Raw genomic sequence first — 16986 nt, 5'->3', positions numbered from 1 at the left:
ACATGTTGCCACTGAGTCAAAAGAGTTTAAAATAAAATGCGTTAGGCACGACTTATATAGATATTTTGGCCACATTAAAGGAAAATTATTATGCAGTGGGTCAAACATAAAGTGATAATGTGGAGAATAAAGTTGTAAAAACACTTTAAGAATTTATATTATAGATAATAACAGTCTGCCTTGTGGGAAAATGCTCAGGAATATGTCTCGACTTTCTGATGTTTCTATGCGGAGTTTGCATGTTCTCTCTGTGCATGTCTGCGTTATCTCGTGAAACTCAAGTTTCCACCCACAGTCCAAAAAAAACCCCCATAAGTTTTAGGTTGACTGATGATTCTAAATCAGGGGTGTCAAACACGTTTTAATTCACGGGCCACATACAACCCAATCTCATCTTGAGTGGGACGGACCAGTAAAATAGTGCTATATTCACCTTTAAATTTGAACTTTTCTTTGTCGTGGCACTGGGTATATGTGATAAAAATGGCTATACTTTGGTGAACACCAAACAATTACGACCGAAAATTAATACAATCCCAATATAAATCCAATTTCAATGAAGCCTTCTTGTGCAAACTCCAGTGAAATGTCCAAAAATGTATGTTTTGCGAGCTGGTTTTGGCCTACATGCCTCATATTTGACACTCCTGTTCCAAATTGAATGTAAATTACCCAAATACTGTGTGGTTTCGGTCAGTTGGGTAGCAACTTAGAGTTTGTGACCTCTTTGGATGGATGCAGTTGATCACATTTGGGGGATCGAGGTCTTTCAAAAAAGGAAATTTGCAAATTTCAAAGGAAACAATAATAAAACACTTCGTAGAATCTGATTTGGTATGTTGGAAAGAGTGACTTGGTGAGACAGCATTTGGCTTTGCTGTACTGCTTTGGCAGTTAGGGATATGTGGCGAGTCTACATTGTTTTTTTAAACAGGCAATCTGGAGGCACCTCAGAGAAAACAACTGGTTTAAACTACAGGGATCATTTTTCCATTTTTTTTTTTTTAAATGTATGAACTCAAACAGGAAAAGTACCTATGCAAACAACTCCACTACATTCATTTCCCTTCTTAATGTGACTCTAATACGCAATTATACTAATATTATTAATCATATTTTGGAAACCTGAAAGTTTTGTCTGTGCTTTTCGGGTACGACAGTGCAAGGAGCAACAAATCAAATATCCTCAAATCAAAATGAAAGATCAGTGTAATTACCTTAGAAACACTGAATAAGATTATAAAGGCAGCATGTAAAAGACTTAGCTCTTTTAAATGTTTTTTAATGAATATGATTTTCTATTTCTTTTTTTTAAAGCTGTGTCAGAATAATGGGCGTTTCACTCCAGACTTGACAGGTGAGGTGATTTTGAAGATAGATTTACATTCGCGAGTTCATTAAAATATGACAAAATAAATATTTACATGCTGCATTTACCGCTTTCAGTGTACATTCAATTCTTAACTCTACTTAAAATTTTGTGCAAGTCAGGTAAACACACTTCAAAGTGACCGCTTTTTCGAAAACAAAAATAAAATCTATTAAAGAACAAGTCATACACTTCACTTCCCCGCCCAACTCCAACCCACAGCTCTTAACTAAACAGGAGTCACTGGTGCCACTTTGAACTACAGCCAGCAGCCGGACAGCAGAGGTGCATTAGGACATATCAAGGGCTTGGGTGAACGGGATCTCCCAGTGGAAGGTAGGCAGCTGAGGATGGTCTTTGTCTCTGAGAGGAACAGAGGCTCTGTGGTCCTGATGGCAGAGTGGTGGATGATGCAGATGATGTGACGGATGCAGCTTGTGGCGCTTCATACCTGCATGACATCAGCATGACATCAGCAAAAATGTTTTACAGCTGCATATCACACATTTATTTATCTGATGGATTTTTGCTTATACATGTGTGCAGGCATATTTGTTCATACAGCATTGCAGCGACACGTCACATGCTTATAATTTTACCTAATTTCAAAGGAAATGTTTATGCCAGGACAAGGTGATGCTTCCAAAAGTTTGTCAAAACTGCCTCTCTTACCAGGACTGGGATTTCCTGACCCGTGAAGATCCAGCGGTCCTCTCTCTAAAGGGAACAGTCGCCAGGAGATCGCACAGCACTCGGGGAGAAAAGGCCCTCTCCAGGTGGGAGCCATTAAGGTTCAAGGTAAACATGGTTGGTGGAGACATATCCAACTCCAAAAGCATAATGTTCTCCGCCTGTATGAACAGATGACAGTGGAATCATGGTCATTACAGCATAAAAACATGATAAAATATTAATTTAGTTTTTAATGACATCTTAAAACTCCTCTCACACTTTTACTTATATTACAGTAGTCAGTAAAATACTTGTAAAATTAAAAATTTCAAATTGTAAGCTGTTGAAATTTACCTTGAAACTCGATTAATAAACATGATTATACGCCATTTCTATATGATAGAATCAGTTGGAAATTGCAAAACTCAATAAAATTACACTAGTTTCAGAATTTCTCATTGTAAAATCTGGATCTCTGGTTTGACAAGTCAGTATTACACAAATAAGACTATCCTACAACATGACTTATTGGCACAAAAATGGTCTACCATGAATATGACTTTATATTTCATGGATGGTTCAACTTTTATCGTTGTGAGGGCCACAGGAGTGTCATCCTCAATTCAAGTAGGCCAAATAGTGACTGAGCACTTCTACCACAAGGATGCATCGGAATCATGGTGAGTAATTGTATTTAGTATTGATTACGGTATTTAATGATTATCTAGAATTGGAATGAGAGTAAAATGTGGCTTAAACAACTTTCCTATATTAATGAGCCATGAAACTAATAATGGGATGATTTCTGGAATTTGGCGTGGAGGCTGTGAAAGAGGTTTGTTTGATCAAAGGGCCACGACTTACCCATGTCTACTAGATCCAGTGGGCATAGTTTAAAAAATAAATGAACAGGCTCACTCTTGCACTAGTTTTGTGAAAAATGTATATGGAAAGTTTTGGTATTTTCTCATATTCTTAAGAGAAATGTATCAACTGTGCATTGAAACTAATTAATAGATACTCGACCAAAGTAAACACAACAGTATTTGTGATATTATGAGAGGCGTAATTGTGACGGACAAGTCCACACAGTAAAGGCTGAAGGTGACGCCATTCCCACTCGCCTCACTTGTTTTGCAGACAGCCACACCCCCAAACATTTCATGTCCACGCCACACATTTGATTTATTCATTTTATTTAAAATCTATTTTCCCTAGTCTTACACTGTTTAAATGGAGTGCACACATTGTCACACTGAAGGACTATCATCACCACATTTCAGTTGTACTGATTATGTTTTTCTATTTTGAGTTCCCGTGCTGGTGGGAGGTGTCATCCTGCAGTGGCAAAAGGCGGCGCAACAGATTGGAGACTCTTTTATGCTGGCCTGAGCAATCAGCTAAACCATCTCTTGCCATTACAGAGGTTTTTTTTTTTTTTTTAGTTTAGGTAGTTTCCCCATCATTACTTATGTGTAATTTGTGTTTCCCCTTGTGTGTTTCACCTCAGTTTGTTAGTCATTTAAGTTTTATTTGTTGACCTCCTTTAATTGTCAGAGAAACTTAAGTTTGTACCTTCTTGTATTTTTGGGGGGTAAACAAAACCCCCTTTTTCAAAAATAAGGTTTTCCTCGTTGCTTAACTGCTTGGTCCCTGACAGTAACGTATGAATTGTCACGCTTCATCGTAATGTCAATAACTGCAGAAATCCAACACAAGTAATACTGATCGTTATGATTGGCATGTTCATCCTTTGACTATTATTAGATTGCGATAAACAATAAGAAATACATAAAGTGACCAAACATGGTCACTTAAGAGTTAAAAACATCATGTCAGTTTAATTCATTTAAGGCCTGGGTGGTGTGTGTAAATCGCAAAGAAAACATAATGAAATGATAGCTAACTCTCATAACAGAAGACAATATAAGTCATACAAAATATATCAGATATTTATATCAGATATATTTGGACTCCATGAACATCATCAGGTCATTATGATTTTGATGGTAGCGACACAATTTTAAAAATGACATAATAAACAATCTTCAGAATTGTTCCCCAAACAATGATAAAGTATTAATAGTGTGATTACTGAAAACATTTTTACATTACTGACAATAATGCCTTGTATAATGGAGCATGCAGCTTTGTGTGTAATATTTGAGTTGTGATTTTTATTTGAAAGCAACACACAGAATCTGCACTGTAACTTTACACTGACGATTCAGTGACACATGCTGGTCAAACTTCTGAACCGTTTCTATGGCGACAAGGGGCCTGACATCCTTTCGTGAAGAAGATTGACAGCACTGATGGGCACGGGACAAATTCACCACCACCTCACTTGATTTCTGTCTGCTGTTTCTGCCAACTGGCCTTGTGAAAGTCAACCACTGACCTGGTATCTAAATGAAGTCCCGGTACACGTCGCTGTGGCAACAGCCATCTGCGCATGCTGGCTGATTGGCCTCTTGTATCCCACAGCTGAGAGAGGCCTTCTCTTGCCCTGAGTGGGCACACTGGAGGAAAAAAAAAATAATGCATGGCTACATATTCAGTGAAATAATTCTTCACCTGGTAATAGTGGTTGAAATGCAAACTTCTGGAAGCTCAATATATAACAACTTCACATATTCAGGGAGTAATTCAGGAAAGGTCTCCAGCTTGAGTCTTGGTGGAAATGTAATACCAGACAAATATGACTAAATTGAAATGACAGTGGCTTACAAGAGCTACAATATAGACTTAATTCATTCAATTCAAGTACGCCCTCCTCTTAGTTTTCCCTCAACATGACTCCTATAAGTGACATCATATTTGTATATCTGCTTCCGACTCCCATTTCCAAGAATGCTATAAGTGCTAGCTCATATGTGAATCTGCAGGTGTGGCAGGTGTATGATGATTACATACAGAAACCCACCACTTACACCCTTTATTTCCAGCCCTACAGATGGCATTATCCTCTATTCAGGCAACCGATGGTTAGGAAACAGGTATTTTACTGCGTCGGTGAAGCATTTCATGCAGGCGGCTGTTCATAGGACCTACAGCGTGTGATTCGGTGTGGTTTGTTTCTGAGAAAAGAGGGTGAAGTAACTGAATATGTCTATAATGAGTCCATTGACCGACCTCTCCGATGGAAGGACAGGCTGCAGTCTCCACTGGTCCTCCTCGCCGTCAAACTGGAGTCTGTTCATAATCTTGTTCTTCTCTTCGGGAGGTATGAAATTCTCTATCAAGAGATACCTGCCAATGTGCAACGAAAGGCAACAACATTGATGTGATACATAATCCTGGAATATTTCTATGCTTGTGGAGCCAGTGGCTCCCGACCAGCCTCAGGTTGCCTCCAAGGAAGGCTGTGGATCCTTTCTCTAGAACAATAAGTGAAGCCACCACCTGGCAGGCACACCCAGCCCAAGTGGACACACTCCAAATAAGAAACGATGGACATGTTCAAAGCTCAGACGTCTGCACAAGATCCTAGAAAGTGTGTTGTTGCGATTTTCTCTGATGTGCAAATCGGGATTTTTGAACATACACTAAACAGAAAATTGTTGCTGTAAAACACATTTTGCAGTATATACAAGAGCGAGGTTTTAATCTCTGTGTGGTGTCGTCGCACCAGTGATTTATTGAGTTTTGAGAGCTTTTTTTTTTTAAGTTATATGCCAGGAACAGCAGGTGAACATACAGTGTGAGTGTGAATGAAAGCAAGCCGATTGCACTTTAACGTAATTTGACTGAAACCGAATACTTCAAACAAAGAACAGGATGATAATCTCCATGTTTGACTTACTTGTACTTGAGCTCTCTGGTAAGTTCGTTCTGTGTCTGTTCAAGCTCCTGTCTGGTTGTCACGTGTTCATCGAAGATGTCTTTCATCTCTCCCTTCAGCAGCTGCAGTTTGGCATAAAACTACACGGAGAGGAAGTGGAAATACTTGTTTTATTAGTTGCCAGATGACCGGATAGTTTCACAGAGTTACACCAGTTAAACTTGACTTTGGGAGGCAGAAAAGTCAACAGAATCTGAAAAGTAGCCTCTTAAAACACCACAAAAAATCTAAATTCTGTCCAGAGAAGCCTGAATGCACTGATGGGGCTTCTCCTCACATCTCTCGAGGATGCGGGATTCTTCACTGCAAATGAGATTAAACGATCAAATAATGTGTAATTGCTTTTGCGAAATTCGCACGGATGAGTCATCTCTCACCCGCTTCAGCTTCTTTGTCTTATGTTCGACCTCCTGCTGCATCGAGGAGAAAGTCTCTTTCATTTCTAAGGTTTCCTCCTCTTGCAGCATCATCAGCTGCTGGATCTCTCTCTCTCTTCTTATCTGCAGATCAGAACAAATGGGGTGAAATCAGAAATGTCATTGTTAACTGTGAAGACTTCGCCGTGAGAGTTCAGACCACTCAGAAATATTTCTGCATTTTAGTAAATATCACACAAATGTAGAATTCCATCACAAGCACTATACTGTTAAATATCACTCGAATGTTGTTTGTTAATTACTTGTTCTGCAATTTCTTGTCTCTTCAGTTCCAGCATTTTCTGTTGTTCATTAGTGTGATCAATTATGGTCTTTCCCCCGACTAACAGTTTGCTCTCCATAGCCTGTGAACAAAGACATGATAAATCATTCATGCAAATTTCTTTTGTTCCACACCGCCTCATTTAGCAGACACCATAGTGAGAATGTACCTTATATTTTTCAATGATTTTCTCCAAAGCATCCTGATCCCACTGCATTTCCTCCAAACTTTTTCTGTTTTCATTCACATGCTTTAACTTTGGGATGCCGCCGCTGTCTCTCATGCGAAGCTTCACATCTGGCTCTTCCACAACTGTCTTCCACACATCTGCATCCTTCTCTCTGAGGAGCTCCTCTTCCATACCAGCCATGCATTTACTCAGCCTCTTGCTATTCCTCTTCCTCCTCCTCTCTTTTGCAAGCATCAAGCGCTCCTCAAGCTGAGCTTTCAAGCGTGCAATCTCCTCCTGGAACTCCCTCAGCAGGGCATCTTTGGGGTCTTCATTAATCCGAGGTTTGTTCTTTATTTTCTTGGTCCTGCTGGCATACCTCAGGGTGGCCAAGGACTCCTCAAAGTTCTTGTGAGAAGGCCCCACTGTGGCGATCATGACCGTCTTGGCGTTGCCACCGAGGGAGTCCTGAAGCAGGCGCGTCAGTTTGGAGTCTCTGTAGGGTACATGGGTGCTTTTCCCATTCACCAGAGCTGAAATGACATTTCCCAGCGCTGACAGGGACAGATTGATTTTGGCAGCTTCCTTCAGACGCTTGCCTTTAGCGCCTGTCTTGCTCTGACGCTCACTGCCAGCCAGGTCAACCATGTTAAGCTTCCCAACACGGATGTGGTCCTCACCATCTGGCCCCACTTCGCTGCACTCGACGGTGACGACAAAAATGGCATGAGACCTGGAGCTCTTCTCGTTCATGTTGGTGAACCCCACAGACCTGGACTGGTTGCCTATGTTCATCACATGTTCAATCTCAGTGGTGTTCTTCGTCACCACAGAAGACAGGTCTTTGACGTAGACGCCAAAGTCTGGACTTTCTTTAAGTTCCAGCTTCCTGTTGTTGTCCTTGCACAGAAGATCCCTGATTTCCTCCTGGTAGATCTCCAGGTAGGAGGATCGAACCAGGTACTTTTGATTCTGAGTTCTGGATATTTGTGTGAAAATATGCTGAAAAGAGTGTGGTATCACCCCTCTCCTCTCTGGGTCGCTTGAGCCACCTTGCATGGTGTATGTTTTACCTGTCCCCGTCTGTCCATAGGCGAATATAGTCCCGTTGAAGCCGTGGAGCACGGACTCGACCAGGGGTCTCACGGCATCCTCGTAAATATCGCCTTGTTTCGAGTCCCAGCCGTACACGGAGTCGAACGTGAAGACTTTCATAGGCTCATCAGGTGGTGCCTTCGGGTTCCTGATGGTGATCTGCCCCAGCTTGTCATCAATCTCCAGAATGTTTTGACACTCGGATGTCTCCTCTCTGCTGCTGAAGGGCCGGCAGCGGACCACCACCCTCACCGCCTCGCACGTTTTGCTTTTAGACATTTCGCTTTTAAAAGATCGGCTTAAAAAAATAAAAAAATAAAAATTACCCTCGCCACGTTAAACACCCATCACCTCGGGCTGTGTCCACAATCTTTCTCGAGCGTCAGTTTAAGAAAAGCAGCCGAAATGGGTGGGACGCGCCTCCTCGAGCCTCTGTCGTCATCCCGGTGAGCGCAGCGTCTCCCGCATCCGGAGCATCTCATGTAAAGGAGGCGAGGTCCCAGGATATTGAAAAGAAAAACACACGCCACCATCCAGCCGACCTGACCCAGCCCACACTGTCTCCCCGCTGCACACACCCTGCTCTGCGGACAATGGAAACCAGACATGTGACCCACACGACGAATACGATTGGAGGACATCCTCCCCGGTGCGCCTCTCTGGACCAATTCTGTTACGGTGATTGATTACACTCCACCAAGCATGTCAACACACTTCTGCTTTCATTCAATACCAAAGTTTTATTTAAGCTTCCACATTTACATCGTTTAGATTCAAGCCAGTGGCTTTAATGTACAAAAAAAACAAAAACCGAGAAGACACTGGCTGAACCATAGGTAGACATTCATTAATAATTAACAATCCAATCACCAGCAGGAACATGTTGTCTACACTGATCTCACTAAGGCATTGTTTCAATAATTAACCTCCATGTCTCTTGATCCATACACCAAGTAAGTATAGTTTCAACTTATATTAGATGCCATTTCCAATTTATTAATTACCCCAGCCTGAAATGAAAAGCATCTTGCTTGCATTGTCCCAAGTGTTTTTGAAAAGTTGTACATAAGTGCAGATTGAACTTTATGATTAATTGAAATGCTTTTGTGCACAGTTTTGATAGGTGGCTAGATAGTAAGTACACACAGGTGCACACAATGGAAAAAACATGCACTGCATACTATTTAATAATCATAAAGTTAAATCAAAACCTCTCCGAATCAATGTCAGCAAAGACTGATAATCTCCTGTGATGGCTGGTGTCATCATATAACCTGCATGATAATCATTTTAGGCTGGGTGCACCCAATAAACTGTCTGTGGGGTGTTTCATTCAGCATGTTTGCCCCTATAAATGATATGTTAGGCACATTCTAGTGGCAAACTGGAGTTTTATTATTACGCTCTACTGGCACACGCGGCGAGCCGGTCACTTGTGAAATTTCTTGCTGGAATCTGTAGCGTGATCCAGTAGGAGTTGGCACGGTGTGAACTGATTCCCATAGACTGCCTCATATTGCCTCATCTTCTCCACCAGCTTGTCAGCACCGAAGGTGTCCACAAACCGGAAAGGTCCTAGAAGCAGGAAGAGATTGTTAGGATGGAACAGCTCAAGGTAGGACCTTTTCTGCCAAGACATGGGGAAATATTCAGCTGTTCATAAAATAGCTATACAGGTGAACTTTCCAACATTCCATTGTAAAAGTCTTTGCCACTGCTGTTGATGGGTTGTCAAAGTGAAAGAACAAGTCCTCTACGAAAGATGTCGGTTTGAATCTGACCTCCAAGGCAGGGTGGGAATCCCAGCCCAAACACAGCTCCGATGTCTCCTTCCAACGGGTTGTTCAAAATGCCCTCTTGCAAACACAGCACAGCTTCGTTCACAAATCGAGAAACCAGCCTGTACTGCACATCAGAGTCTGTTGATCTGTGAAATTAAAAATAAAATATTTAAAAAGCAAGAACGTAGTTATCGTCTAAACTTTGAGACTTCTAATGTTAACTGATGGGACTCGAATTCTTGTGCTGTTGCAAACTTACACAGCAGGGTTTGGGGTCATCTTGAATTTTTGCAGAATGTCTCCAATTTCTGGGTTGACGTCCTTGACTTTGGTTCCTGGCCGGTAGACGTAGCAACCCTTGCCTGACTTGCGACCTAGGCGATGACAAAACATTACAAATGAATTACACTTTAATTAATCCAAACGAAGGACTTGATCAAATGAAATTGTGTGAAATTATTGACCCTTGAATCCGGAGTCCACCATGGTCTTCAGGACCTCCACATTTCCACCGCCAAAGCGGGAGCCGAAGGCTTTGCCGAGGTCTTCGGCCACATGAGCCGCAACGTCGATGCCGACTTCATCGGCCAGTGTTGCTGCGCCCACGGGGAAGCCAAAGCTGGTGGTGAGAGAATCCAGCTTCTTGGGGTCAACTCCTTCCTACAAGAGGGCATTAATTAATGAACAAATGCATTGATCAGCCAAAACACTATGGCAACCTGCGTATTATTGCTGAGCTCCACCGTTTGTCTTTAAAACAGATTTTAATCTCAAGATATTCCTCCCAATATTCCATCTTAGAGGACAAACATCTCACTTACTGCATAATATATCTCTCCTACAGACCAATGGCCTGATAAGAAAATGTACATTGTCTGCATCATTTTCTTGCCAACTGCCTGACTGGGAAGGCAGTGATACACTTGTAATATTGACCAATTCAAATGGAAGATTAGTGATCACAGCAATTAGATTTTAATGTGATTTAAAATATGTTTTTTTTTTCTGCCTTAGAAAAGAAAAAAAGATCCAGGGACTTTTGATGCAGGGTTTTGGCTTTAATCAATGATCATTGTCACGGTCATGTGACCAGACAGCCTGAAATAATGTGAAATTAAACGACCAATACAAATACATCAGGAAATGATCCAAGAAAGCGGTCCTGCAACATAATAATAGTTTCCTAAAGAGGTAAAAGTCTGGACAGTGTTCACATTCTCCATCTATACCGACCTTTATCACCCAACAGAAATGCCACTACAACAACCACTCAATCTTTGTTCCATTCATTTACCTACGTAAAGCATTGGCAGCAAACACAGATGTACAGGATAATGTTATTTTTGTGTAATAAGTATATTGTAGTGGTTGTCCCCTTGATAAAACCAGTCTGTATCAGCCTTTACACTCTTTCAGAACAACAGTAATAACAGTGATTTGCAGAAATGTCATTTCTGGATTTTAACGCGACCAACCTGAAGAACTCTGACTGCTTCAGCCAACATGGGAGCCAGACACCTTGTAGTGTAGAAGCCAGGGCCATCCTGCAAAGGAATATACACAGTATGTTTTTATGTTTTAAATGACACATCTCCCATCAGGGGAATGTTGTTGGTTCTCATTAAGTGAATCACTTTCACGTTAAACAACTGCAAATTTATCACTGTCGGTCATTTGCTTTTTTTGTTACACATTTCGCAATGAAAAAATTAAATAGTCACCCCAACAACGATGATGACTTTGCCTTGCTTCAGACCAACGGCCACAGCGGAGGCTGTAGTGTCCTTTGATGTTTGATTGGTGGTTATAATCTCAAGAAGCTGCATCTTGTCCACTGGAGAGAAGTAGTGCATCCCAACCACCTAAAGACACAGGATAATATCATTTAATAAAGACATAAACAAGTATATCCAGGATGCAATCACACTTGTCCTAAATACGAACTCGGGTGGGAGTTCAGGTGAATGTCTCAATCAAGTGTCAAGCAACGTCCAAGCAGGTAAATATAAAGCTGCACACTGGCATGCAAAATATAGATTATATAATTGCACAATAAAAGGTCTGTTGACTCTTTAAGCTGATTTTAAACACCAAACAAATTGTAACGTAACGGTTACAAATCTAACTGCAATTGGAAATAAAGTTCAAGTTTGGCCATTTATTATCAATGTGCGAGTGAAGAGTGAGTTTATTGTGGGAAGTTACAGCATCGACACGTGATTCTAAATTGCATTCATGTTATACAAGTTGCACGCCTATTGTTAAAATTAAAAATGTAGTAAATCCTTTCTACACAAGTAGAAGTGTGTACAGATTCTCGCACTGCTCGTTTCCTGCATACAAACCTTATCAGGTCTCTTGCTGGCAGCAGCAATGTCCTTGATCGGCAGAGCGGATGTGTTGCTGGCAAAAATGCAGTGAGGGGACACCACCTGCAGACAAATGTGAGTAAAAATGCTGCTTTACATTGTAAAATAACCAATTCACATCGATAACGTTCTGAAGTCAGTGCTAGAATAGATAAAGGCTGATGATTGCAACAAAATTACTGCAATTCACAAAAGAAAATAAGAAATCTCACTTACAGCCTCCACCTCCTTCAGGACGGCGTGTTTGATGTTAATATCTTCAAACACGGCTTCAATAACCATGTCTGCCTTCTCAAAACCGCTGTAATCCAGCTGAGTGGTCAGGTTGGACATAATGGAGTCCCTCTCAAAGGATGTGATACTCCTCTTCTTCGTCTTGTCATTGAGTCTTCAGAAAATACACAAAAAAAAATGACACCAACATAGCTTCAAAATGAAAAATATAATTTTACCAGGGTTTTTAATTTTACAAAGTTAATGTATTAAAACACATGTACAGCAACAACCTTAATTGAATGCTTTCAGACTCATCAACCCACCCTTTGAAAACCTGCTGATGTCCCCTGGCTAGTCCTGGCTCTGTGGTGTCCTTCAAGATTGTGTTCACGCCTTTGTCCACAGACACTTGTGCAATACCGGCTCCCATCAGACCTGCTCCCAAGATGGCAAGAGTCCTGGCGAAGAAAAACAAAAGCCATTTACCTACCGACAAAAATGATGGCTTTAGAAAGGCAGACTCTCCAGAACATCCTTTATGCTTACTTTACGTCTCTCTGAGGAGTTCCAAAGCGGTTTTTCTTGCATACTACTTGACCGTGGTAAAGACCGGTGAGGGCTCCAGACTCTGGGGTTTTTGCCAATTGGCCAAAATTCTGAGAGAAAAACAAAAGTCGATGATCACGACAAGTTTGTTCCTCTCCGTACATATCTAATGTGGTAATGACATTAGATTATAAGCCTTACCTGAGACTCGGCCAAGTATCCAGCAACAGGCCCCTGCTCAACCCCGGTTTTGACGCACTGAGAAGACAAAACCATGGAAAGGAAATTATTCCTCCTTCAACACAAGTTTAACAAAGTGCTTCAAATATCAAAGGCGAAACTTGAATTACAGTTAATATAATTTAAATATAGAAGGCTGCAGAGTAACAAAGTGGTCAGCAGTTTTGCCTCACAGCAAGAATGTCAACAGTTCAAATCAGAGGGTCTTTCTGTGTGCAATATACGTGATCGCCCTGCTGTACAGGCATGCATTGTCATTGAAAAATAAGAAATTAAAGAAATCGTGCATTTGAGATTTATTACTTGATAAATTTACTGTAGGTTTGAATAAGTGCGACTATTTTTGCTGTGTGATGGACTGGCCACTTGCTATGGGTGTAATCTGCTTTAATTGGCTCAAGCACCCTGCAAACATGAGTTTGGTGTGGGAGATGTGAATTTATCCTGCCCAAACACATCAACAGTAAAGTAGACAATCTACTTAAATGCCAAGAAGAAACTTTGAACTTACTTCGATAATTTTCAGGGGTGCTGGGTAAAGTCCCTTGCTCTGCTTCATGACTTTACCATGGACGGTTTTGTATATTTGATTCCGCACCAGCTCGAAGCTCATAATATAGTCTTGAATTTCTGTGGAATGGACACCATTATTTTGACTTAGAATAAATAGAAGCGACTGTGATGAAACAGACGTGCTGAGATATTCCAGCTTACGCTGCATCATGCCCTTCTCCTTGTGAAGGGGAATCTTCTTACTGGCGATCCCTCTGGCACAGTCAACGGCAATTTCCTCGAGGTATTCGATTGTTCTCTCCTCTGGACTCTTCAGTCCAGGTCCTAAAAAGCAATTTTCCCCCTAATTATGTTAATTCTGATATGTACTAAAGCACAGAACAAAGTCCACCGATTATAGCTCATGTCAAGACATATCTGAAGATCAGTTGACTTAACAAGACTTAATATAAGGTTTTACCAAGAGGGTCTACGAGTTGGTGGACAAGCCCCATCTTTTTGGCTTTGTCTGCTCGGATATTTCTTCCTGTCAACATCATGTCAAAGGCACTGGGTAGACCAACCTGCCAATGAAAGTACATGAACCAATTAGTTAGTGCAGTTAAAAGCATATTATAAAAATCATAAAAAAAAAAAAAAAAAAAAGGTGTACTACAGCTAAATTTGATGAGGTCATAAAGTAATCTTGAACCTTGTACAGCGTAAACGAGACACAGTGGGTGGGGCCGGCACTGATGACTGACAGGGTCTCAGAGGACCACGTAAACATTGTAAACCAATTATGAGCATTAACCAGATTATTTAGCATTGCACTGCTGCCATTTCTGGTCTTGTCCAGCCACGACTATAATGGGATTCTTTCACATGCTGTTCTCTTCCTTCCTACACATTTAACTATATATATATATATATATTCTTCTGTACTTAATAAAATATGTTTGATTCACTTTTGATTAACAGTACTTACCATTTTAGGGAGTCTCTGAGTTCCACCAGCTCCAGGTAAAAGACCAAGCATTACCTCAGGAGTACCAAGAACTGTCTTCTTGCTCTTTGTTGCTATTCTGTACTGACACGCAATGGCAAACTGAAGAAAAAAAGGAAAAAAGAAAAGCCGATTACACGTTGGCGTTATTTCAAATCAAATGTGGGTTTCCTTAGTAAAATACACATTTGCTTACCTCCAAGCCTCCTCCCAAGCAGGATCCATTGATGGCAGCAACAATAGGCTTGGGAGATTTTTCAATGAGCTCAAACATTTTCTGGCCTCCTTGAGAAAGTGCACTGACCTCTTCTGCAGATTTACATGCCTGGATCATACTGTAGCAGAGGACAAAAGAGGAATCCCACAAGATCCAAGATAAGAGATCACAATTTAGACATTCAGAGATAACCGACACACAATCCCTTAGAATAGTGATTTTTGCCACATTTAAATAACTCATGATTGTGTGAGGTCTTTCTTACTTAATATCAGCTCCTGCAATGAAGCATCCCGGCTTTGAAGAGATGAGGACAGCACTCTGAACTGCATTGTTTTCCCAGACTTCATTCATCACCTCTGACATCTCCTTTTGCATCTGAACCGACAGTGTGTTAACCTAGAGGGGGTGGGGGGCACTGCCATTAGATTCATATTCCATTCAGACAATTCATCATAAAAATCAGTTTTGCTGAGCTCTCACCTTTGAGTTTGGGTCATTGATTCGTACAACAGCGACATCGCCCTTGATTTCATAGTTCACATGGGTTCGGGCTAAAAATAGAAAGATAAGAGAGTGTGATTGTGTCTGGGAACAGTATAAACTATTTGTGAAAATATTCCAGATTTAGAATGATTTATGTATTTACCCAACATAGCAGGAGCTACTGAGAAGGTGCGAGAAGTTCTACCTGTAGAATGAGAGATAATATGAAATTAAGCTGGGTAGAGTCTTGCAAGTCATCCAGCCTGCTACCTAAGCAATGCAGTTCATTAGAATTCGAAACTAAATCTACACTTTGACTGCAGTAGCACAATCAACGAATTAAAATGTGTATGCGACGTTCCCATAGACTGTTGACCTCAGACTGGGACGAGCTGCGCAACTCAGTAGAAAACGACCCTTCACCTACATTCTCCGCCGGCCAGTGACACAGAAATAGTGGCCATCACAATAGCGAATGAATGGCAACATATATCAAAACTTACTTTCCGTTGCCTGAACCTAAAGACTTTTAGCAGGAACACAACGTCAGTAACAATGTAATTCAAAACTTTTCCTGGACGGCAGCGACTCCATAGCAGCACTGCTAGCCTAGCACCAGCAGCGTCATAAGTTTGCTCGCGAAGACAGAAAAGAATTATACAGGCTGTACTTGGTAATGACGTCTTCTCACACTTTCACAATTCCATTTGTATGTATTATTGGGGAAAAAAACACGAAATGACCGTGTCGCAAAGAGCACAACCCACCGAGCTAACAAGCTAATCAAAGAGCTAATTAGCTCTGTGCTGCAGTTAGCCGCATAGTTTGGCATTGCCATCCACGAGTCTTCATTTTCAGTACAAATTCCAAATCACACGTCGCTAAACTTACCGGTGAGGAGAGCGTATCTCCTTGCTGACAGTCTGGAAAGAACACCAAGGGCTCGAACACCAGCCATCTTGGGAGGGGAGGTCAGTGAGCGGTGGAGGAATGAAGCTAGCTACCTATCTCGCTGTCAGTACTTTCATCCAACTGCTGCTACTTCCTGAAAAAGGGCGCTCTGCTAGAAGCTGATTGGCTAGTATATAAAAGCTAACATATGATTGGATGTCAGAAAAGAACTCTGAGCTGATTGGATGTTCAATGACTACAAAACGCCTCTTTTATTCCTGACAAGTTACAGACATTAAATGAACAATAATTCATTTGTTTTGAATTCAATAATAAAGTGATTTTATAATTGTAATTATATTATCCAGAAAACTTGAACATAGTGTGTTTTATTTTCTTTAATTAGGTGTATACGTCAAATATAGATGGTCTGATTTGAATTAACGCAATGGCAACATGTTACCACAGGGCGGAGGCAGAAAACTGTTTACTCCAAAGTGGATACGAACATGACCTCCCCATCAAATTATCTGCCTTTCACAGGTATTACAATACCAGAAAATGATCTTTAAACACAATTTTAGTTCCCATTCCACTTGGTCTTGGATGCATCTTTCGATAATACTTGTAAGATTATGCCCTTTTATGATTTCTGTTCCAAATTTAACAGAGATATACAGAGACAATACAGTATTGTTTCAAGATATCCCCCGAGGACCAATGTATGTTATAATTTACTTCAAAATACACTCACTCCCGCTTGTTTTGGAGACATTTTATATACCTGTTATATTATTGTGATGCACAATTAATTAATTATAATGTAATAGTAATATTGCTAAGTGCAATACTCTGTGGACTATTAACTGAACTACATTACATTGGCATCTTTCC

At 40.9% G+C, this 16986-nt stretch overlaps 2 protein-coding genes across 2 annotated transcripts; both read right to left on the bottom strand.

Annotated features, from left to right (window-relative positions):
- Positions 1-1006: 1006 nt before the first annotated feature.
- Positions 1007-8407, bottom strand: LOC308119464 (kinesin-like protein KIF3B). The gene is made up of 8 exons (XM_080479479.1): positions 6754-8407; positions 6565-6666; positions 6263-6385; positions 5847-5965; positions 5177-5293; positions 4443-4563; positions 2042-2220; positions 1007-1820 (listed from the first exon to the last, which is right to left on the bottom strand). The coding sequence occupies exons 1-8, from the start codon at positions 8125-8127 to the stop codon at positions 1670-1672; spliced, it is 2286 nt and encodes a 761-aa protein (XP_080335605.1). The 5' UTR covers positions 8128-8407; the 3' UTR covers positions 1007-1669.
- A 147-nt stretch (positions 8408-8554) lies between these two features.
- Positions 8555-16235, bottom strand: hadhab (hydroxyacyl-CoA dehydrogenase trifunctional multienzyme complex subunit alpha b). Its single transcript, XM_080480490.1, has 20 exons — positions 16093-16235; positions 15365-15406; positions 15199-15269; positions 14981-15114; positions 14695-14833; positions 14481-14600; positions 13974-14076; positions 13715-13837; positions 13512-13630; positions 12962-13018; positions 12761-12870; positions 12538-12672; positions 12215-12386; positions 11975-12061; positions 11351-11491; positions 11105-11173; positions 10094-10289; positions 9889-10003; positions 9630-9775; positions 8555-9423 (listed from the first exon to the last, which is right to left on the bottom strand). The coding sequence occupies exons 1-20, from the start codon at positions 16157-16159 to the stop codon at positions 9278-9280; spliced, it is 2292 nt and encodes a 763-aa protein (XP_080336616.1). The 5' UTR covers positions 16160-16235; the 3' UTR covers positions 8555-9277.
- Between the last annotated feature and the right edge of the window lie 751 nt (positions 16236-16986).

Source organism: Lipophrys pholis (genome assembly GCF_963383615.2).
Source record: "Lipophrys pholis genome assembly, chromosome: 14".
NCBI classification, from domain to species: domain Eukaryota; kingdom Metazoa; phylum Chordata; class Actinopteri; order Blenniiformes; family Blenniidae; genus Lipophrys; species Lipophrys pholis.
This window is presented reverse-complemented; position numbering and strand designations above follow the sequence as displayed.